The sequence below is a fragment of the Tenrec ecaudatus genome, chromosome 5 (assembly GCF_050624435.1).
Source record: "Tenrec ecaudatus isolate mTenEca1 chromosome 5, mTenEca1.hap1, whole genome shotgun sequence".
Classification (NCBI taxonomy): Eukaryota; Metazoa; Chordata; class Mammalia; order Afrosoricida; family Tenrecidae; genus Tenrec; species Tenrec ecaudatus.
In genome coordinates this window covers 16,005,361-16,025,149 of record NC_134534.1, presented here as the reverse complement: position 1 = coordinate 16,025,149, position 19,789 = coordinate 16,005,361, and the positions used below count along the sequence as shown (strand labels likewise).

Sequence of the window (19,789 nt, the reverse complement as noted above, 5' to 3'; positions counted from 1 at the left end):
GTGTGGATGGTTGAGCACTGATGTATCAGCTGAAGGGTAGTAGTTCAAGTGCCTTGGAAGAGTCTGGTGATCTTCCGTCATGGAATCTCCATGCAGGGCAGTTCTCCTCGGAGCACCTGGGCCACCGTGAGTCAGAAGGAGCTTCCCAGCACCGGAAAGCCCAAAGGAAGCCTGTTGCAGTTCATGAATTCCGACTCCAGGAAACTCGTGCTCAGAGTCAGTCTGCTCCCCAGGATTCCCTTGTGCTATCTTTTGACAGGCCTTTTGATCCAAGTATTTCCCTGGGTAGATTGGACCACCAACCTCTACTAGTCTCATGCAAATCTTTGCACCCTGGGGAATTTCCTACCCCAAACTCCAAACCAAACTCACCACCATCAAGTCAATGCCAACCTAGAGCGACCCTGTAGGACAGGGTCGAATAGCCCTGTGAGGTTCCGAGACTGTGTAGGGGAGTAGAAAGTCCCGTCTTTCTTCTGAGGAGCAGGTGGTGGTTTCGAACTGCTGGCCTTGCTGATTGCAACCAAATGCAGAGCCACAATGCCACCAGGGTGCCTGGGGACCTCCTACATCAAACCCCAAATAGCACTCAGTGTTGTTTGCTGTAGACAAAAGAGACTTCTCCTTTGGGTCCCTTGAAGAGAGCAGGGAGCAGGGTGGGGGCAGGGGAAGGGGCGTCTCTGCGTGCTTATTGGGTGGCCCTCATTTTATTTGTTACCTGATCAAGTGTAGGCTGTTTACTCTCCAGAGAGAGGGTCTCGGGGATCCGGGAGGGAAGCTCCAATCCTTCCAGGCAGGAAACCACGGAGGGAGGGATTTAAACAAAGACAGAGCCAGCCTGATGGAGCTTTCTGAAGAATACTGTTGCTGGCTGACTTCCACTGAAGAGAAAGCGTGTGTGTAATGGAAGGCAACGCTGCCCAGTCCTGCCCATCATCCCGTTTGTGGGTCTGCTTGGGCCCGTTCTTCTGCGTGCACCCGCGCCACGGATCTTCTCTGACGTTTGTGTAGCATCCTCCACGCGTGGCATGCGTGGAGTCATTGGAGGGGGACTCCCTGCTTGCCTCCTCTGGGCCAGCTACCGGGAGAAACCGACGTGAACGCGGGAGACCTGTTCTTGATCCATGTTGCTGAGGGCGTCAACGAAACCGACTCAGGAAAGGGCATCCATGGACTCGATCCAGCAGACGTTCCTCAGAACCACAGGCGTGGTGATCTCCTTCAGGAGGACCAGCCACTGAAAACCCTGCCATGCCTGGGATCGCCACAAGGCAGCATGGACTCAACGGAAACTTTTTTTTTTGACTACATAAAACAACAGAGAAATAAATCTGGTCAACCATGGGAGGGGAAGAGACCTGAGAATTGTACAGTGACTGAGGTGTGGACATGTGGTCAGGGGAGGGTGCCTAGAACTGGTGCACAGTTTTGTGCTTAGGTGAGCCAGGTCTCCTCTGTAAGGACTGAGCCTGGTTCCCAGGGCAAAGGAGAAGGGCAGTAGATATCATCTGATTCCTTCCTTCCTCAAACGGGTTCTCCTGAGGGCTAATTGTGATCTCCCTGTGCGTGGCCGTCTGTGATCTCAGTCTCTGTGGAGATTTCCTTTTTGAAACTCCATAAGCAAGAAAGGTCTTGGAGGCCCTGCGAACGAGGTCCACTGTCCCTCTGTCTCTCTCCGCCTGGCTTTATCTCGAGCACTGCATCTCCACAGGGCTTCCATGACAGCCCCTCTCAGAGGCCCTTGCCCTGAGGTGGCCTTCTCGCCTCTTGGATATGGTATGGCTGACACACAGACAGCCTCAGCGTGGAAGGAGCGACCGCCGTGCCTGCCGCCTCCTCGCCGACAAGCACCTTGGATGTTTGAGTCCACGTCTGTGTACTCATAGGCCCGCTTTTCTGGACCGCTGGCTTGTTTTGGGACGGTTCCTGGGGAATTTTGGATCCCGGGCCCTGGCATCCTAATGAAATTAAATGGGTGAAACAAAGAGGGGAAAGATTCATGGATCTCTTTAGGGAAAACAAAACCCAATCTCCAACGTGGAGAGCATGAAGTGAAAGGGAGCCGAGAATTCCTGCAGGATTGCGCGAGCGCTGACATTTCAGAACCCCCCCCCCCAACTCTTCCCCAGCCCCTAGCCCCGGTGTTGGATTCTGCTTTAATGAGCTGCCTCTCCTGACGTCACCCCAAAGCTTATGTTGGCAGAACTGGGAGGAGGCTATTGCTGGTGACCCCGTGCTAACAGATGAGTTGGCAAAGAGAAGTTCCCAGGCCTGATCCTCAGCTTCTCCCTGAGTCCTTTTCCTTGGCATTTGGCAAGTGCTGCTCACCTTGGACTTGTGGGAAGCTGTCCATCAGCTGTCTTCTCGGTGTTGGCCTTCGCTCCCGGAGTCCGTGAAAGCATTGCTAGACCTCGTGAAACGATCTGTTGCTGTGGTGGGGTTTGCTGTCATCGGCCGCCAGCCCCTGGCAGCCCCATCACGGTGGAATCTAATGCTGCCCGGTACTGTACCCTTCCCATGGCGGGTTGAGAACTGGACCACTGTGACCCACTGGGTTTGCACAGGCTGATGTTTCACCGCACATCATCAGCCTTTCCCCCCTAGTCCATTGCAGCCTGGTAGTTCTGCTGAAATCTGTCCAGCAGCGTAGTCATGCTCATCTGCACCCCAAGATGAGAAATCCCCCACTGTCCTGGGAATCCCTGGACAGCAGCCTCATTGTACTCGCGCTCACCAAGCCACTGCCCTGTCTAGCACCACACTTGGCATGTGGAGTTTGGGGGTCAATTTGTTGAGTGAGTGGCGGCACGCATGTGGGAATGAACGAATGAAAGAACAGAGTACTGTTATCAGAGGTGTGATCAGAGGCTAGTCGGCCATCTTGCCAGAGGGAGTGTGAGTATTCGAAGCCACGGCAGCAGAAGTGGAGGGAACCATTCTTTGGAAAAAGTTTAGAAACAACCCAATGTCCATCGACAGATGAAGGATACACCAAGCGCGGCCTATCCATCCGATGGAGTGTGACTGGCCCACAAGGAGAAGTGATCTTTTGATCCATGGGTGGTCCTTGAGAACACTAAGCTGCGTGAGATGGTCAGGAGGTGGTGTGATGGTGGCCTCAGCAAAACAGGCCTTCTTTCCAGAAGCCTGTTGGGTGTGGAGACAGGGCTGGGTTTTTCAAGTGCTGCAGAAGCAGTCTCCCCTTGGCTCCCTGCACCCCCTTTCCAATTCCATCTGCCCAAGGTCTTCCTCCATTCTTATCTCCTCTGCCGGCTTCTCCTCCTCCTTCTCCCCATCCCCTGCTCTATGTTGGGATAAGGTTATTGCTATTGACTTGCTCACCCCCTGCTCCGGATCATGCTTTCCCTGGCCTTGGTAGCTGTGGAGGTAGAATGACCAGGCCCACAACTCCACATGTGTCAGGGAAAACTGCAGTTTCACTGCTGCTAGCTCAGCTTATTTTGACCTCAGCTATGTAGCCATGACTCTGCTCAACCAAGGCCACGGAAGCCTTGTACCCCAAACCATCTCTTTCTTTATTTTCAGACTAGAATGATCCTAGGTGCCCTCGGATTCCTGGGGCTGTTGGCAACCTCATAAAGACATGGGCTTTGACCAGAGTCATGGCCAGGTGTGTGAATTCATCGTCCACAAGGCATTTCATTTCATGACGAGATCTGGCCTGCGAGCTGCTTCCAACTGGGCTAGCGCCTAGTGCCATCTTTTTTTAGAAACTCCCTGGGGGACAGTTTACATAGTTCTTCTGTGTCTCCAGAGAGACTTGGACAAGTTTTAAGTAGCCACAAACCCCGGCAGCTTATTCATTATGGGACTGAGAGGAATGGAAAAGAGTCAAGGCATTAGCTAGTCTAGGACACAGGATTTGGGGAGGCCACAGGCGTTTGTAGATGGCAAGGCTCCGACTTCTCATTCCATGCAAATCAGGACATCCTGATGAAGCCCTTCAACCCTTGGGGCCTGGCCATGCCACTTCATCCTCCACCCAGACTTTCCAGACTCCTTCAGGGCAGGAAAGGGGGAGGGATAGGACAACCTGGGAAGTTGCCTCAAAGGTGTTACCTTCATCTGGGCTGGAGAAACGTATGGGAGAAGTCAGTTGGTGAGTTGAAGAGAGTTTTTTTTTTTTAATTAAAGAAATGGAAGTTTATTTAACACACAATTTGTACACTGGGGCAACCTTTCCAGCCAGGAACATGTTCCTAACAGAAGAGAGGTTTTGCACATGCATCACAGTGGAGATGGAGAAGGGGTATCAAGTTCAAAGACTCACTTCCCTCAAGTGGATTCCAACTCAGAGCCATCCTGTAGGATGGGGTAGAACTGGCCCCTGTGGGTTTTCTAGTCAGTCTTTACGGGAGCAGCCAGCCTCACCTTTCTCGCCGAGACATGGCTGGAGAGTGGAACTGCTGACCTTGCAGTTAGCAGCCCAGCTCTGATGCCTCTATGCCACCGGGGTTCCTGAGGTCAGAGGAAATGTGGAAGTCACCTGTGTTTGGATGATATTTAAGGCAGCTTTTCAAGCGGGTTCAGTCATTGCTATAATAAACAAGGACCACAGATGTTGTTGAATAGCAACGGAATTGGTTGCCCTTGGTATTCGGACCTGAGTAGGAAGCAAACAAAGATAGCAGCCAACTGCCTGTCTTTGAAAAGTCCTGCCAGTACTTCACTCTCCCATAGGAGGCTCCTGGAACTTTCAGGAGGAAAGACCAGGTCAGGACTTTTGGAGTGCCGCATTGTTGACTTGATTGTGCACACTGTCAAAGGAGGGTAGGTTGGCTGTCATCTTTGAGTCAAAATCCCACTGGAAACAGTTTGGGAGGCAATGCAGACGCATGCACAGCCTGCTTTATGAGAGCAAGAGCTAAAGCCTTCTGAATCATGTCAAAGCTTTGAAGCCAGGGGGCCTGGAGGAGGAGGGAACCCCATGGTCTGATCCTGGAGCTCACCGGCATTTGAAAGAAGGAAAATGAGGAGAGAGAGGGGAGTGGTGGTGAACCAAGAGGAGTGGTGCTCCTGAGGAATGTGGACCGGTGTTCCAAGATGGAAGGAGGATTGCTGGATCCTATGCTTCCTCAACGACATGGATGGCCAAAGTGGCCACAAAGTGGCCACAAGCAAGTGATTGGGAGGAGGGTGCAGGGCAGGGCGGGGTTCACTTCTGTTGTCCAGAAGGTTGCTAAGCATTAGAGCTGATTCCACAGTACCTAACACCAACAGTAACTGTTGCTGATGGATCCAGGAAGATGAGGCATTAAAATTAACTGCCAATTTGGAGATTTTGTGAGTCAGTGGAAGGAGCCTTGGTGTTGTAGTGAGTTGCACACTGAGCTGCTGACCTCAGGGACAGCACTTCAAACCCAACAGTCGCTCTGCAGGAGAAAGATGCGGTTTTCTGCTTCTGGAAAGAGGTACAGCTTCCGAAACCCGCAGGGGCAGCTCTACGCTGCCTCGCAGACTCACCATGAGTCAGAATGGATTCGATGGCAGCAGGTTTGCTTGGCTTGAGTCACTGGTTACCTTTGCTAGACAGTTTCAGGGAGAGGACGGAGGCAGCCTGAAGAGAGCTTGAAAGGGAATCAATTGGAGTAAGATGCCGGCCAATAGCACCCAGGCCGGGGCAAGCGGCAAACAATGCAGACAGTCCCTGGACCACAGCCAGATGGTCTGGGAAGAGGACAGGGCCACAGATTCCAGCAGGAGAAATTAAACTACAAAAAAGTATAAACCAGAAAGGACAAAGCCAGACCCCGGACCTGCCGAGCCGTAAAAAGAGACACAGGTCAGGGGGCACTCTGGTGCCGCGTCTTAGGCAGCAAGCCTCATTCTAGAAGCTTCCATTGGCGAGGAGAAGACTTTGTGTGCACTGTTGGGATCGGGCGAGACTGGCCCAGGACCGAAAGCAACCAATGCATTCAGGTCTCCAGCGTCCACTGTTGAGCCTGGGGGTGAAACTCTGGAGGCGGATGGTGCTGGGTTCGTCGAAGAGTTCTGCGGCCCACCTCTGAAAACCCACACCTGCTCTTCTGGAACGGGGTTCCGTTTACAAACTTCTCCCTACACAACGCTGGCTGTTTCTCACCTCCGTTTACTCCTGCAGCGAGCACCTGAGCCAGGGGAGGGCCATTTGGAGCTCACGGGGGCTGTCGGGAGAGGCAAGACTGAATCCAGGAGGGCAAAGGATGACTAGACTTGCTGAAGGAATTCTTCAGTTTCCCTCTCCGCCCAGAAGCAATTCTCATAACATTTGCCAAAATGAAAATCTGGCTTCTCCTCTGCTGCAGAGGAGAAGACACTCATTGGCACCAGAAATGAACCTTTTTCTGGTGGTCAAGGATGCTTTTCAAGCCGAGATGGGAATTTGCACATAAAATTCTGGAATTTCATTGTACTCTTTCCATTATGCAGAGACCACAGTTATGGCCCGTCTTGGCTGCTGCCACCTGGACAGGTGGCTCGTGGGGACCCTGTTGGGGCTGTTAGTCGTTTCATTTTGTTTCCAGTGGTGTCCTGGGCATGTATGTGGGTTTCGTAGGCCCAGCGCCTCTTCCTTTGGGGAACTGCCTCTGTTCCATTACATACAGTTTGATGAGCTGTCAGTCACATGAGCTCATTCCATCTTGTCTGTTTCTACATGATCCAGGCCTACTTCCTTCCAGTGCCCTCTCCCCGAGACCAGAGTCCCAGAGGCACAGACAGTTGACTCACTTGGCTGCTAACTAAAAGGTGGGAGGATCAATCCACCCCCCATGCACTTTGGGAGAAAGGCCTGGCTATGAAGTTCCCCAAACCCGGTCATTGAAAACTCTGTGCAGTGCTGTTCTACTCTGACACGCCGGGGCCACGGTGAGTAAAGTGGGATTGAGGGCAACTGCTTAGTTACTTTGGGCCAATGGTGATTGGTTCAAGAGCTAGGCATGGGATCAACATGAGCCAATCAGCGCCCTTCTTGGAGTCATGTGGCCAATAGAAGGGGCAGCTGACCCCTGAAGACACAGGGTTGGGAGAATGGGCATCTGGGCTTGCTCGCTTGGTTTGTTTGTTTCTGTTGGATAAGCCTGAAGGAGATGAGCTAGCGTGGGGAGGGGAGAGGAAGAGGGAATGGGAGAGAAGCAAAGAGGTGCTTCTGGCAGCAATATGCCCAGATCCAGACTCTCAGGCTCTCATCCGTTTCCCTCTCATTTCTTTGTAGTTGGGTTTATGTCACGTAAGGGCCCTGTGGTCATTATGGTCAGGTGCCATCGCGTCAGTGCCGACCCACAGCAACCTTGTGCACAACAGAACAAAACCCTGCCCGGTCCTGCGCCCTCCTCACAATCATTCTTATGCCTGAGCCCCTGTTGCAGCCACCATGTCCATCCATCTCCAGGGCCTTCCTCGTTTCCACTGCCCCTCTACTTGACCGAGCACGATGTCCTTCTCCAGGGACTGGTCTCTCCTGACAACGTGTCCAACGTCCATGAGGCCACGTTTCACCATCCTTGCCTGGATGTCCTTCTTCTAAGACAGATCTGCCCGTCCTTTCCGTCCGTGGCACTCTCCACATGCCTCCCCAGCACCACGACCCACAGGCGCCTTTTTTCTGCAGTCTTCCTAATCCATGTCACACTTCCACATGCTCAGGAGACGGTTGACAGTACCTTGGCTTGGGGCAAGCCCACCTGAGTCCTCAAGGCACAAATGATTTGCTCTCAGCGACTCACCTAGCGGTTGGCGGTTTGAGCCCAGCCAGTGGCAGTGCGGAAGAAAGGAGCGGCACTCTGCTTCTGCCAATTCCCCACGAGTAGCACAGGTCCAGTCTTTCACACCCCGGGTTGCTTTCTTTCATTCCTTTTTTGGTTTCTGGTCACTTGCCACCACGGGGATTTTGTCTAGACAGCGGGCTTGTGCCCAGCTCACGGGCAGGTGGAGGGGTGGGGTATGCACTGCAGAGTGAGGCAGGCGTGGTCGAAGAGCTTGTGAGGCAGCTGTCCCTGGGATGTCCACGAGTCCGTCTCGGGGTCATAGCAGTCAAAGGAGTCCGAGTCTTCGATGCTGCAGTCCGGGGTCAGCCGCCGGCCCCCTGTCACGTAGAGCTTGCTCCCGAGGACCGCGGCCCCGTGGTGCATCCTCCGGTCCTTCAGGTCTGCGCACTTGACAAACGTGTTGGACTGAGGGTCATATGCGAGAACCCTCCGCGTGTAACCTGGAAACCAAGCAGCAAATAGGCAGGTTCAGCCGTGTACACGTGGGCCTGGCAGGGCAGTGGTCCTGGGGACGTGTCTGATCCTGCCTTTCCCCACCCCTGATGTTTAAGTGACTTTCCCAGAGTCAAGCAGCTGGTACTTGACAGAGATGGGATTTGAACTCACATCTGCGTGACTCTGGCTTCTGCTGCATGTAAGCCCTTCTTAAACTGGAGAGGGGCCTCCGGATTCTAAGGGTGTGGTGATGACCATTGGGCAGCCTGGTAGTTGCATCATCTGGTGCCAATTTGAGATTATCAAGGGTGAAAGGATGGAGTTTAGCCTGTCAATCAGGTCTCTGCTTGATGCTCTCGTTGGGAGGTGCTATGAAAACAAATAGCTTGCTGGAGGTGGGACACACACTCTCTGCTTGGTATTCCTGTTGACAAGCTACATGGAGGCACACTGATGGAACCAGAGCCTTGGAGCTGGAGGAGCCACATGGAGACCCATGCCAGTATTGAAATTCTTTCACGCCACTGGATCTACAAGACCTTCCACCCACTGGCCTGTGATCTTCCTACAATCGGCATTATTGCATGGCTGTGTGAGTCTAAAGGGGAATTTATGGACTAGGATTGGACCTATGGGCTAATGTCGGACTTATGGATTTGATCTGGACTGGGCTGGGATGTTTTCTTAATATACAATTGCTCTTTTAGATAAAACTTTTTCATATATAATGCATATATATATATATATATATATATATATATATATATATATATATATATATATATATATATATATATATATATATATGCGTGTCTCTGGATTTGTTTCTCTAGTCCACCCAGATTAACACAGGCAGATTAACCACAAGGTCAGCAGTTCCAAACCATCAGGTGCTTGTCACTTGTCACCGTGAGTCACAGTTGACTCGATGGAAGTGAGTTTGGCTTATTTATGCTTTTCTTATTCCAGCAGGTTTCGCAGCCTTTTTAGCTTTGTCCTATCTTTCGTATGCCCACCTCGGAATTGTCACCATCCAAAGAAAGGGTCCTTGGGAGCAGGGGTGGGGTAGGGAGGCGGGTGTCCACAACAACCCTATCTGGTTATAATGCACACTTCATAAATGAAGAAACCATGGCACACGGAGATTCAGGACTAGCCAGCGTCTACAGTTAGCAGTAGAGCCCAGAGCGGAACCCAAATCAGTCTTCTTCCTGCCGTCACTCTGCTGTTGTCAGAGAAATGACCCACTACGAGCGGATATTAGTAACAGCAGCGAATCGTGTGCTCATTCCAGACAGGCGCTTCCTGAGCATTTACCGTCTGTGGGGGATGGCGATCTGTGCTTGAGACACACGGGTGCATTTAGTTATCACAAGACGGCTTCAAAATAGACTTGATCCTCCCTCCCCCTCCCCCCATTAACAGCTGGAGGCATGGAGAAGCTCTGGTCAAGGACAGGGCTTGGCCAGGTTGTTCATACCCCTCCCGACCCCGCTGCTCCTCACTGTCTAGGAGCGACCCCGTTTCCAAGTTTGTGTCCAGCACAGTGATGCTCTGTTTCCACTCACCTCCCACAATGACAATCCGCCCCCCGAGCACCACGGCGGGGGCACACACGTTCTTGATCATTCTCGTCTCCATTCTGAACCACGTGTTCCTGGAAATGTGATAGACCTGGGGAGAGAGCACCCGGTCATGGCCACGCATGTGCAGGTTCCAGAGGAGTGCAAAGGTGGAGGGGCTGGTGAACAGGCGCGATTCCAGCACCTCCCCCCACGTTTACCATGTGACTAGATGGCTTGCAATACCCCTGATGCAATTCAACAACAGGGAGGAGAAGGCCCACCGAAAACGAGTGCCCTCCTGAGATCAGTGGCTGGGTTTCTATAGAAATCAGCCAAGACTTCTGTTCTGAAGACCACATGAGTTTGTCTTTCTTGGGGCATTTTCTATTTCCACGAGAAATGGAGGAGCTTGGGTCTTCTGGAGGCTGGTGGCTTTTCAGCCATTTGGTCTCTAAATGTCTGGGATGGAGAAGGTCTTAAGGGTCACGTGTGGCTTTGGGGATGGGTGGGGTGGGTTTGTGAAAAGTTCATGCCCAGCAGCCCCTAGAGTCCTCGAGAAAAGGAAGAATGGATGAGAAAGGAGGAGAGAGGAAAGAGGAGGAGGCAGGCTGGATCGCAAGCTTCTTCCCTCTGTTGTCCTTGGCCGCTCTCTAAAACAGTGAGTGCCATCCTGATCCCCTGAGACACCTTTCTTTCTATTCACTCCCTCAGCTTAAACCCAAATAGACAATGTACCTTAGGTCCTTACAGGGAAATGCACCAGAGACATGTAGGCCGGACTCCTGAGGTAAGAAAACAAGGAGGAAAGCACGGATTTACAGACAAAGACGGGGCAGCCCCCTTCCCTGGCAGCTCCAAGGCCCTGACTTTGATCATTTTACCAAACTGAGTCATTACAACCATTCTATCAAAACCCCACTGTCACGGAGTCCTCGCCATGCTGTAGGACAGGGTAGGGCTGCTCCCTGGGGTTTCTGAGACTGTCCATCTGGGTGGGGGCAGGCAGTGTGTGGATTTGAACCACGGACTTTGTGGTGAGTGGCCCAGTGCCTCACCTACAGGACTCCTTACCATTCTGTTCAATAAAAACTCCACTGCCACACATTTAGTTCTTACTCCATATCAACCCTACGTGGGGGTTTTGAGATTGTAAATCTTTACTGGAGCAGGCAGCCTCGTCTCTCTCCTGCAGAACAGCTGGTGGTTTTGAACTGCTGACCTTAAGGTAGCAGCCTATGGCCTAGTCCACAGTGTATTAGGCAGGTACTATTACATTCCCCAATCCCCCAGTTTTTCACGTTAGACCTCTGGGGCCGAGAGAGGTTAAGAGAATACACAAGCTCCCATAGCTGGAGTAGGCAAAAGAGCAGGTCTGGAGGAGCTCAGAATGTGTTTTCTCAGCTTCCACACCTGGGGTTCTGTCTGGTCCAGGTACCTGTGGTCTGTCCTGATGGAAGGCTTTGAGGCTAGACATCGCTTGAGATATCTGTGAGTCACTCAAGCTGATGAGTCATTTAGAAAAGGCCAAGCGTTAGAGGCGGGGTTGGAGTTGGGCTGGGAACCAGACAGCTAAGAAAGCTCATGGCTACCCCTGCAGCCATGGCAGTGGCAGGACTCTTTGGAAAGTTCAGTGGACTCTTCGGAGGAGACCAACTGCTGGCTTGCATTTCCCTTGCGTGAGTAATACCTTCCTGATCTCCGGTTCTCTGTCAGCATTAGGTATGACTTAAAAAAAAAACCCTCAAAACTCAACATTGGTTCTCAAGCCTCTGGATACCGGAGAGAGGTGGAGGCCAGGATCACCGAGGGTAATCTTTGACCAGTGGAGCAAGGGACATTTTGTTATGGCAAAAATTTGCTTGATGCTATCCCCCAACCACAGGTAGGTGGAAGGTCAGGGAGCAAGGTGCCTGGGCACACACAGTAACCTCCCTGAACTCTTAGTTCTTAAAAGAATCCCGTGGATGAACCATCCTAGAAGAAAGCTCAGAGCTCCAGCTAGCAATTCAGCAAGTAGATCCAAACATTTTCCTTAAATTACACTTAATGGGGTGAACAAGTAAATGTGGTGAAGAAAGCTGATGGTGCCCGGCTATCAAAAGAAGATAGTGACTGGGGTCTTAAAGGCTTGAAGATAAACAAGCGGCCATCTAGCTCAGAAGCAACAAAGTCCACATGGAAGAACACACCAGCCTGTGTGATCGAGTGGTCCCAAAGGGATCAGTTACCAGGCATCAAAGAACAAAAAATCATATCATTGACTGCACACCTCCATGATAGGATCGCTGAAGACAAATGGGTGCATAAGCAAATGTGGTGAAGAAAGCTGATGGTGCCCGGCTATCAAAAGAGATAGTGTCTGGGGTCTTAAAGGCTTGAAGGTGAACAAGCGGCCATCTAGCTCAGAAGCAAATAAGCCCACATGGAAGAAGCACACCGGCCAGTGCGATCACGAGGTGCCCAAGGGACCAGGTATAAGGCATCATGCAAAAAAAAAAAAGATATAAGTGTGTGTATGTATGTGTATATATGTGTATATGTATATATGTATATATATATCATATTAAATGAAGGGGGAAGTGCAGAGTGGAGACCCAAGGCCCAAGTGTCGGCCAATGGAGATCCCCTCATAGAGGGGTTTAGGAGAGGAGATGGGTTAATTAGGGTGTGAGGTAGTATCGATGAAGAACACAGCTTTCCCCCAGATCCTGGATGCTTCCTCCCCCCAACTACCATGATCCGAATTCTACCTTGCAGGGCTGGATAGGACAGAGGCTGTAAACTGGTACATATGAGGGTTGGAGGTACAGGGAATCCAGGGTGGATGATACCTTCAGGACCAAAGGTGTGAGGGACGATGCTGGGAGAGTGGAGGGTGAGTGGGTTGGAAAGGGGGAACTGATTACAAGGATCCACATGTGACCTCTTCCCTGGGAGAGGGACAGCAGAGAAGGGGGGAAGGGAGACTCCGGATAGGGCAAGATATGACAAAATAACGAGGTATAAATTACCAAGGGCATATGAGGGAAGGGGGAATGGGGAGGGGGGGGGGAAGAGGACCTGATGCAAGGGGCTTAAGTGGAGAGCAAATGCCTTGAGAATGATTGGGGCAGGGAATGTATGGATGTGCTTTATACAATTGATGTATGTATATGTATGGATTGTGGTAAGAGTTGTTTGAGTCCCTAATAAAATGTAAAAGAAGAAAAGAGAAAAAAAATGATTAGGGCAAAGAATGTACAGATGTGCTTTATACAATTGATGTATGTATATGTATGAACTGTGAAAAGAATTGTATCAGCCCCAATAAATTGTTAAAATTAAAAAAAAAATTAAAAAATATATATTAAGTAGAAAAAAAATTAAAAAAAGAAAGTAGAGAAAAAAAATTACACTTGAATGAATGAGATGCCCATTTCCAAGCAATTGCTATATGGCAAAGAAAAACATCCAAATTTCAGTTTTTTACCTTCTTGCTCCCATCCCATTGATGTAGTGTCAAAGGCCACTCATCTGTTGAGTATTTGTGTGTGTCTGTGGTGGAGGGGCTTTGTGAGGACCTTGTTGAATTGCACTCTGCATTTCTTTCTTTTTTTTAATTAAAAGAACATTTTATGGGGGGGGGCTCTTACAGGTTTATAACAATCTTTACATCAATTGTATCAAGCATATTTGTTCATATCTTGCCATCATCATTTTATAAACATTAACTTTCTATTTGAGCCCTCTGAATCAGCTTCTCTTTTTTTCCTCTCCTATCTCTCCATCCCACCCTTGAGACCCCTTGATAAATTATAAACCATTATTGTTTTCATATCTTACACTGACCACTGTCTCCCTTCCCCCACGATTTCTGTTGTCTGTACCCCTGGGTGGGGGCTATGTGTTGACTATTGCTATAGGTCCTCCTTCCTCCCTCCTCACCCCCTTCCCTCTACTCTACTGGTGGCTGGTATCACTACTACCATTTCTGTGCCTAGAGTCCATGTGTGTGAGCTCTTACCCATACCTGCTTATATGCTCAGGTCTAGCCTGCAGTGAAACACAGAGCAGGGGTCATGGTAGTGGGGCTGAGGGAGCCTCAAGGAACCAGAGGAATATTGTGTGTTTTATTGGTGCTATACTTCTTCCTGGTTGACTCATCCCTTCCTTGTGACCCTTCTGTGAGGGGATGTCCCGCTGTCTACAGATAGGTTTGTTTTGGGTCTTCTGATGCCTATTACCTGATCCTGTCGACACCTCATGATTGAACAGGCTGGTGTGCTTCTTCCATATGGGCTTGTTGCTTCTCTGCTAGGTGGCCTCTTGTTTAACTTCAAGACTTTAAGATCCAAGATGTTATATGTTTTGATAGCCAGGCACTGTCCACTTTCTTCACCACGTTTGCTTATGCACCCATTTTGTCTTCAGTGATTGTGTCAGGAGGGTGAGCATCTCAGAATGCCAAGTTGTTACAACAAAGTGTTCTTGCGTTGAGGCAGGGCTTGAGGAGGGGCCCAGAGTCCATCCACTACCTCAGTGTATGGCCATATAAATATATGCACGTAGGTCAATATCTCTATTTTTATGAATTAATGTATTTATACCTCTATCCATAGCTTTGCTTCCTAGATCTTTCCTCTTACCTTCCTTTCCCACCATCACACTCACCTTTCTTCTGCCCCTTAATAATTCCTCTCAACTAGATTGCTGTTGCTCCAACACCACCAGGATCTCCACATTCTCCTCATTGTTGATTTTAATTCCCTAGTTGTTCCCCTGTCTATGGCATTGTTCACTCACTGCTTCCTCCCCTGCCCCCCGACCCACCTCGTCCTCCCCACAAGTCCCTCTGGAGCCATCTGTTCTGTTGCTTCCCATACCTATCTGATATAGGTAGGCAAACCAACAATAACAGAGACAAAATAAAAAGAAAACCAAAGATTAATAAAAATAGAAAAGAAAAACACTGATGGTCACATGAAGCACATCACCTCATGGGAAGAGTTGGAGGAAATTATGCTAAAGAAAGTTAGCCAATCACAAAAGGACAAGTCCAACATGAGACCCCCTGAGATAAGTATAATCAGCACAGTAGGTACAGAAGAGAAGCCACTTATCTCACACTATGTGGGTCGAGGTACAGGCAGCTGGGTGGGGACAGACCAAATCCAAGGATGTACATGCTATTCCAACACAAAGAAGAGGAAGGTGGAAGGGGGGGGAGAAAAGGGGGGAAATAAAAAGGGAGATGATGGCACTGGGGGAGCAGAGCACTAACCCACCCAGGGAGAGAGTATTGGTTATATCGCCACAGAATTGGGAGTGTGCAGGCAGACCCCACCATGGAGCACCAAACCTTGAGGGCAACGGAACCACATGGAGCAATACATGAACAGAGTGAGCTACAGGGCCGGCCCTAGTCAGAGCCAAACTTACCCCTCCCTAGTATATGTGCCACAGAGGACAACACAAAACCTACAGGTTGGGGAGAGGGGCTGGCATGCCACACCCACATGGAAGCAAACCAAGAAGGAAAAAGAGAGAGTGAGGGTCTAGACCCCTTATCGGCACACCAAGTCCCCCAGGACAAAGTCCCTTCACGGAGCTGCTAAGGCACCGAGAGGACTGGGTGGACAACAGCTCCAGACAGGATGTCCTCTCACTGGAGCACACCACAACAGAGGACAATATTGGGGACACACAGCAGGGAGTTAGTCCAGTCTGAATGCCCCACAGCGCAGCAAACCAAGAACATAACAGATCAGCAATGGGAGCAAAGCCAAGCCACAAAGCCGTTGAGGAGCCCTGGACTTCAGGCTAGGAGGGGCAGCTCCCAGAATTCGCCCAGGACCAGTGGGAGATAGTCATAATGTTCATCAGACAGACCTGGAATTATGTTTGGTTTTTTTGGCTAGTTATTATTATCTTTTAAAATTTTATTTATTCATTTATTTTCTCTCTTTATGCTTTTGCTTTTGTGCCCTTTTTCTTAAAAGTGGAAATCTCCAGATTTCCACCGGTTGTGAAAACAAGTGCAATGTAGGTCTTTTGTTAAAGTAGCAATAATAATGAAGGGGTGTATACGGAACTCTCAAGAACTGGGGGAAAACTGTTTTTCCATACTGTGGCCCGAGCTTTGAGGGGAGCTGAATGAGCATCTCTTCCAACTTAGTTGAAGGAATGGATGTGGGCACTGTAACTCTAGGAAGACTAAAAATTCACTCTGATAATCTGAGAGAAGCAATGAAAACCAGGTGTGGAAGTGAAGGCAAGAAAAAACACGAGAGGAGGCCCAGTCACCTTTCTCCATCTCCACTGGCAACTGACCTAGTGCAAGCCGTCAGCATCCCTTGCCTGGCCCTCTAAAGACCCTGTCCCCAGCCACCACCACCCCTTCACCAAGACACTTCCCGTTGTCTATCCAGGGCCCCTCCCACCCTGTTTACTCAGGGCCCCTCCCACCCATTCTCACAGCTTTCCAGAGGGAAATTCTAGAAATGCACACTAGAAGTCCCCCTCCACCCTGCATGACACTCTTTAATGAAGTCCCCCACCTGATTCCCTGACAAGGTCTACAAAGCCCTGCCAGCCAGCTTCATCTCTCCACCCCTCCTCTAGAATTTCTACCTTATTAGCTAACTCGATGACTGCTTCAGATGGCTGATTCAATGACATCTGCTAAAAGAAGCTTCCTTGTCTGCCTCGAAGGATCTTCTATTCTGTGCCCTTTGGGCATCCATTCTAGCACACAGGCTCCCATCTCTTGTTCCATCATCTTCACTTGCCAGCCTGGCATTGGTTTCTCCTCTCTGTTTTTCTGCCCAAGTCAGCTTAAGCTGACCTTAGCAGTTTCCCTCCAAAATTCCTTGAACCTGAGAGCCCCTGACTCCTTTTAGACTGGTATAAGGCCACCCCCTTTTGCTCTCAGAGCTCCCCTCTCCTGCAGCAGCTGAACTGCAATGGTAATGTTAGCCCCTCTGGGGCCCTTGCAGTTCTCTGCTCCTGCTTATGTCCTCCAGGCCTTCCCGGTGGCTGGCCCTCACTCAGCATCACTCTTCCTTAGAGAAGAGGAAAGCGAGCATCTTGTAGTCTCCTGGAGGGTCTTGGACTACAGGCTTGTTCCTCACGTTTCCCACATCATCAGATGAGCTGCAGGTGACCAGAGCTTGCATACCATTGGGAAACACTTTAATATTCTGAAATTTTGATTTTTATGAATCCCACTTCTCAGAAAATGAGTAACTACTTGCCATGTAAGACAGGGTTCTCCAACCTAGCCGCGCCTCATAGTCTTCTGGAAATTGTAGATTTCATAGTTCTCAGGTGAGTCCTTGCTGGGAACTCCTACAGTCATACTTAGTAGAGATGGAAGCGTCGCCTCTGGAATGTCATGATCTGATATGGAATGTGTCCCAGCTTGAATGGCTAGAGTCCTCTACTCCCAAACAAAGACAAGCTCCTTGCGGACAGGGATTGTGTCTGATGTACCCTTGTAAGTATTGAATTTACCCCCCAAAAAATTCATAAATTGATGAAGTCTTGCTGAAAGTTTCCCTCCCTTCTTTCCCTCTCTCTCCCTACCCAATGAGAAGTGTGTGTGTGTGTGTGTGTGTGTGTGTGTGTGTGTGTGTGTGTGTGTAGAGGGGGAACATTCGTGTGCTTCCAAAATGTTACAGACCAGCCTTTTTACCTGGATGAGGCGCACGGGGTTCTGCAGGACATCCTCACCCCCAAAGAGGTAGAGTCGCTGGTCTTTCACAGCCACCGCAGGGTGGAGCACGCCCACCGGCATGTTGGCCATACTCTCCCAGACGTTGCAGATGCTGTCAAACCGCTCCATGGAGCTCACGACCTCCTGCCTGTCTCCAAGGCCCCCAATGGAGAAGATGAAGTTCTGATGGGCCGTGCTCCTGTGGGAGTAGCGGCCCACCAGCATGGGTTCCCCAAGGCGCCACTGGTTGAGTTTTGGGGAAAAGATGTAAACACTGGGGCTGACCAGACTCTTCCCTGCCCTGACGGCCATGCCCCCGAGGACGTAGATGCTGCGGTGCAATGAGACGGCTGAGGCCTTGTACAGCCGGGCTGGGAGTTTGGCCAGGTCCCGCCATTGGCCGCTGTGTCTGTTGTAGAGCAGGACATCCCTGGTGGTCTGCTGGCTCTCCTTCCTCCCACCCAAGAGGATAAGGAAATCGTGGTAAGAGTGTCTTGGAGGGACGTGGCACAGAGGTCTGAGGTCTGGGGCGCCGGGGCCGTACGACGAGAATATGTGTCTCTTGGCTGCCTCCAGGATGGCCCGGCATGCAGATGAGGTTTGCAGGAGGGCATCGCTGGCGATGAAGTGGGCGAAGAAGGCCGGGTGGACGTACTGAAGCCTGACCTGCTTCAACAGTTCCTGCAGGTGCCGCTTCCGGGTCTCAAGGTCGTGGTGGACCCAAACCATGAGAGCCTCAAAAACCTTCTCCTCCTCCCCGCAGAGGCCGTCGTCTGCCAGGTAGTCTCTCAACTCCATGGCACAGAGCTCCTTCAGGTCGGCCGAGGAGGCCACCTCTGGGAAATACCTCAGCGCCATCTGCCTGGCTTTCTCCTTGAGGGTCTCACAACTGAAGATCTCAGAGAGTCTGAGCATGCCCAGGCAATTGCTGGGGGTCAGCTGGCTCTGGAGGTACGAAGAGCAGGCCTCGAAGAGCTTGGGGTACTGCAGCATGGCAGCAGCCTCCATCAGGGGGTGGACACACTCAGCTGTGATGTACACCTCCCCAGTGTATGCGTACAGCACGATCTGCTCCAGAGTGGTGGCGTCCACGCCTTTCAGCTGGACTTTGGCCTCTCGACTCTCTCTGAAGTTGTTGCAGAACATGGCCCTGAAGTAGGGACTGCTGGAGGCTAGCACGTTGCGATGGCAAGGCACCTCCTGGGCGCTGGCGCAGATGCTCACATCTGTCAGGAGCCGGCTTTGTCTGAAGCCGTTGAGCTGCCTCAACAAGTCAGAGGAGAAGTCATGGTCTTTGAAGAGCATCCCGTCTGGTGATTGCTCAGCCATCCTACAAGGAGGGGAGGAAGCCCAAGAGTGAGTGAGAGGCATGTCTTTCCTAGAGAAAACCAGAGACTTGAGCAGTAGGAGCTATAAGACCTGGCGCATCTATGTCCATTCACCTAGCTGCTTGCCTGCATGGTCCAGGGGATTGGGTAGTGCAGCTCGGAGAGGGAGGCCAGCCCACCCAGAGCTCAGAGTGGATGCCTCCCTTTCTGTTTAGGTAATCCTCAAGGGCAGATGGGATCTTTGGGGGACACAAATGCGGGGCAGAGAGAGACGTTTCTTGGTGGTCAGGAGATGGAAGGAGGATACTATTCCTTCTGCGTGACTAAGTGCCGGCATGAACCTTTCTCTAGATTCTCGGCGTATCTGTTGTTTATCCCACACCGCCCTCAAGGATGCCATTCTGGGGCATGGCCTTGTAGTGACCAGAAGAAAATGAACGGTGGAAAGGGGCCTGGACAATTTCTCTCTTTTTGTGCCGGGTGGGAGCACATGACTCTCCTGGGCCTTTTTGGTTTTGTTTTTAGGTTGGGATAAACCGGAAGCAGGCAGCAAACAAGGCCCTGGGCAGAGCTGGGTGGCACCCGGCAGTCCCCCCAGGAAGAATCCAGCATTGGGGGCATTTACCTTCTTTGGCGGCTGTGACATCCACTGAGGCCTGGTCCGGCTTGTCTCCCTGCGGCGGCGAGCACCCACCTCTGGCACTGAGTGAACCCTATACCCAGGCCTGGCTTTCAGCGGCAAACGGACCTGTCCTGGGAGATTCCTGGGCTTGTTATGCTGAAGGCATCTTGATCATGTTCTCCAGTTTTGTGAACGGACTGCCGGCCAGAAGACAGTATATACATTCCAGAGCTAAGAATAGTTGCATATGTACTTTCCACTGTTATGACATGTGACTCTCCAGCTGCCTTTTGCAGCCACCCCACGGCCTGCTGGGTTGGCGCATGCCCACATGTCTGTTTCCCTGGCCCGTGTTTACAGCAGCAGAAATAGATCCGGGG

The 19,789-nt window shown here is 50.9% G+C and overlaps 1 protein-coding gene across 1 annotated transcript; it reads right to left on the bottom strand.

The window, feature by feature from the left end:
• Positions 1-4,149: 4,149 nt before the first annotated feature.
• KLHL38 (kelch like family member 38) lies at positions 4,150-18,788 on the bottom strand. The gene is made up of 3 exons (XM_075550580.1): positions 17,439-18,788; positions 9,770-9,875; positions 4,150-8,206 (listed from the first exon to the last, which is right to left on the bottom strand). The coding sequence occupies exons 1-3, from the start codon at positions 18,786-18,788 to the stop codon at positions 7,917-7,919; spliced, it is 1,746 nt and encodes a 581-aa protein (XP_075406695.1). The 3' UTR covers positions 4,150-7,916.
• Positions 18,789-19,789: the final 1,001 nt, after the last annotated feature.

Bases quoted from the DNA above. Each gene is read 5' to 3' on its own strand.
- KLHL38 (XM_075550580.1), bottom strand. From the start codon at position 18,788: ATGGCTGAGCAATCACCAGACGGGATGCTCTTCAAAGACCATGACTTC. The intron at 9,876-17,438 runs GTAAAAAGGCTG...CTCTCTCCCCAG, and splicing joins ACCCCGTGCGCCTCATCCAG to GTCTATCACATTTCCAGGAA. The intron at 8,207-9,769 runs GTGAGTGGAAAC...CTTGGTTTCCAG, and splicing joins GCGGATTGTCATTGTGGGAG to GTTACACGCGGAGGGTTCTC.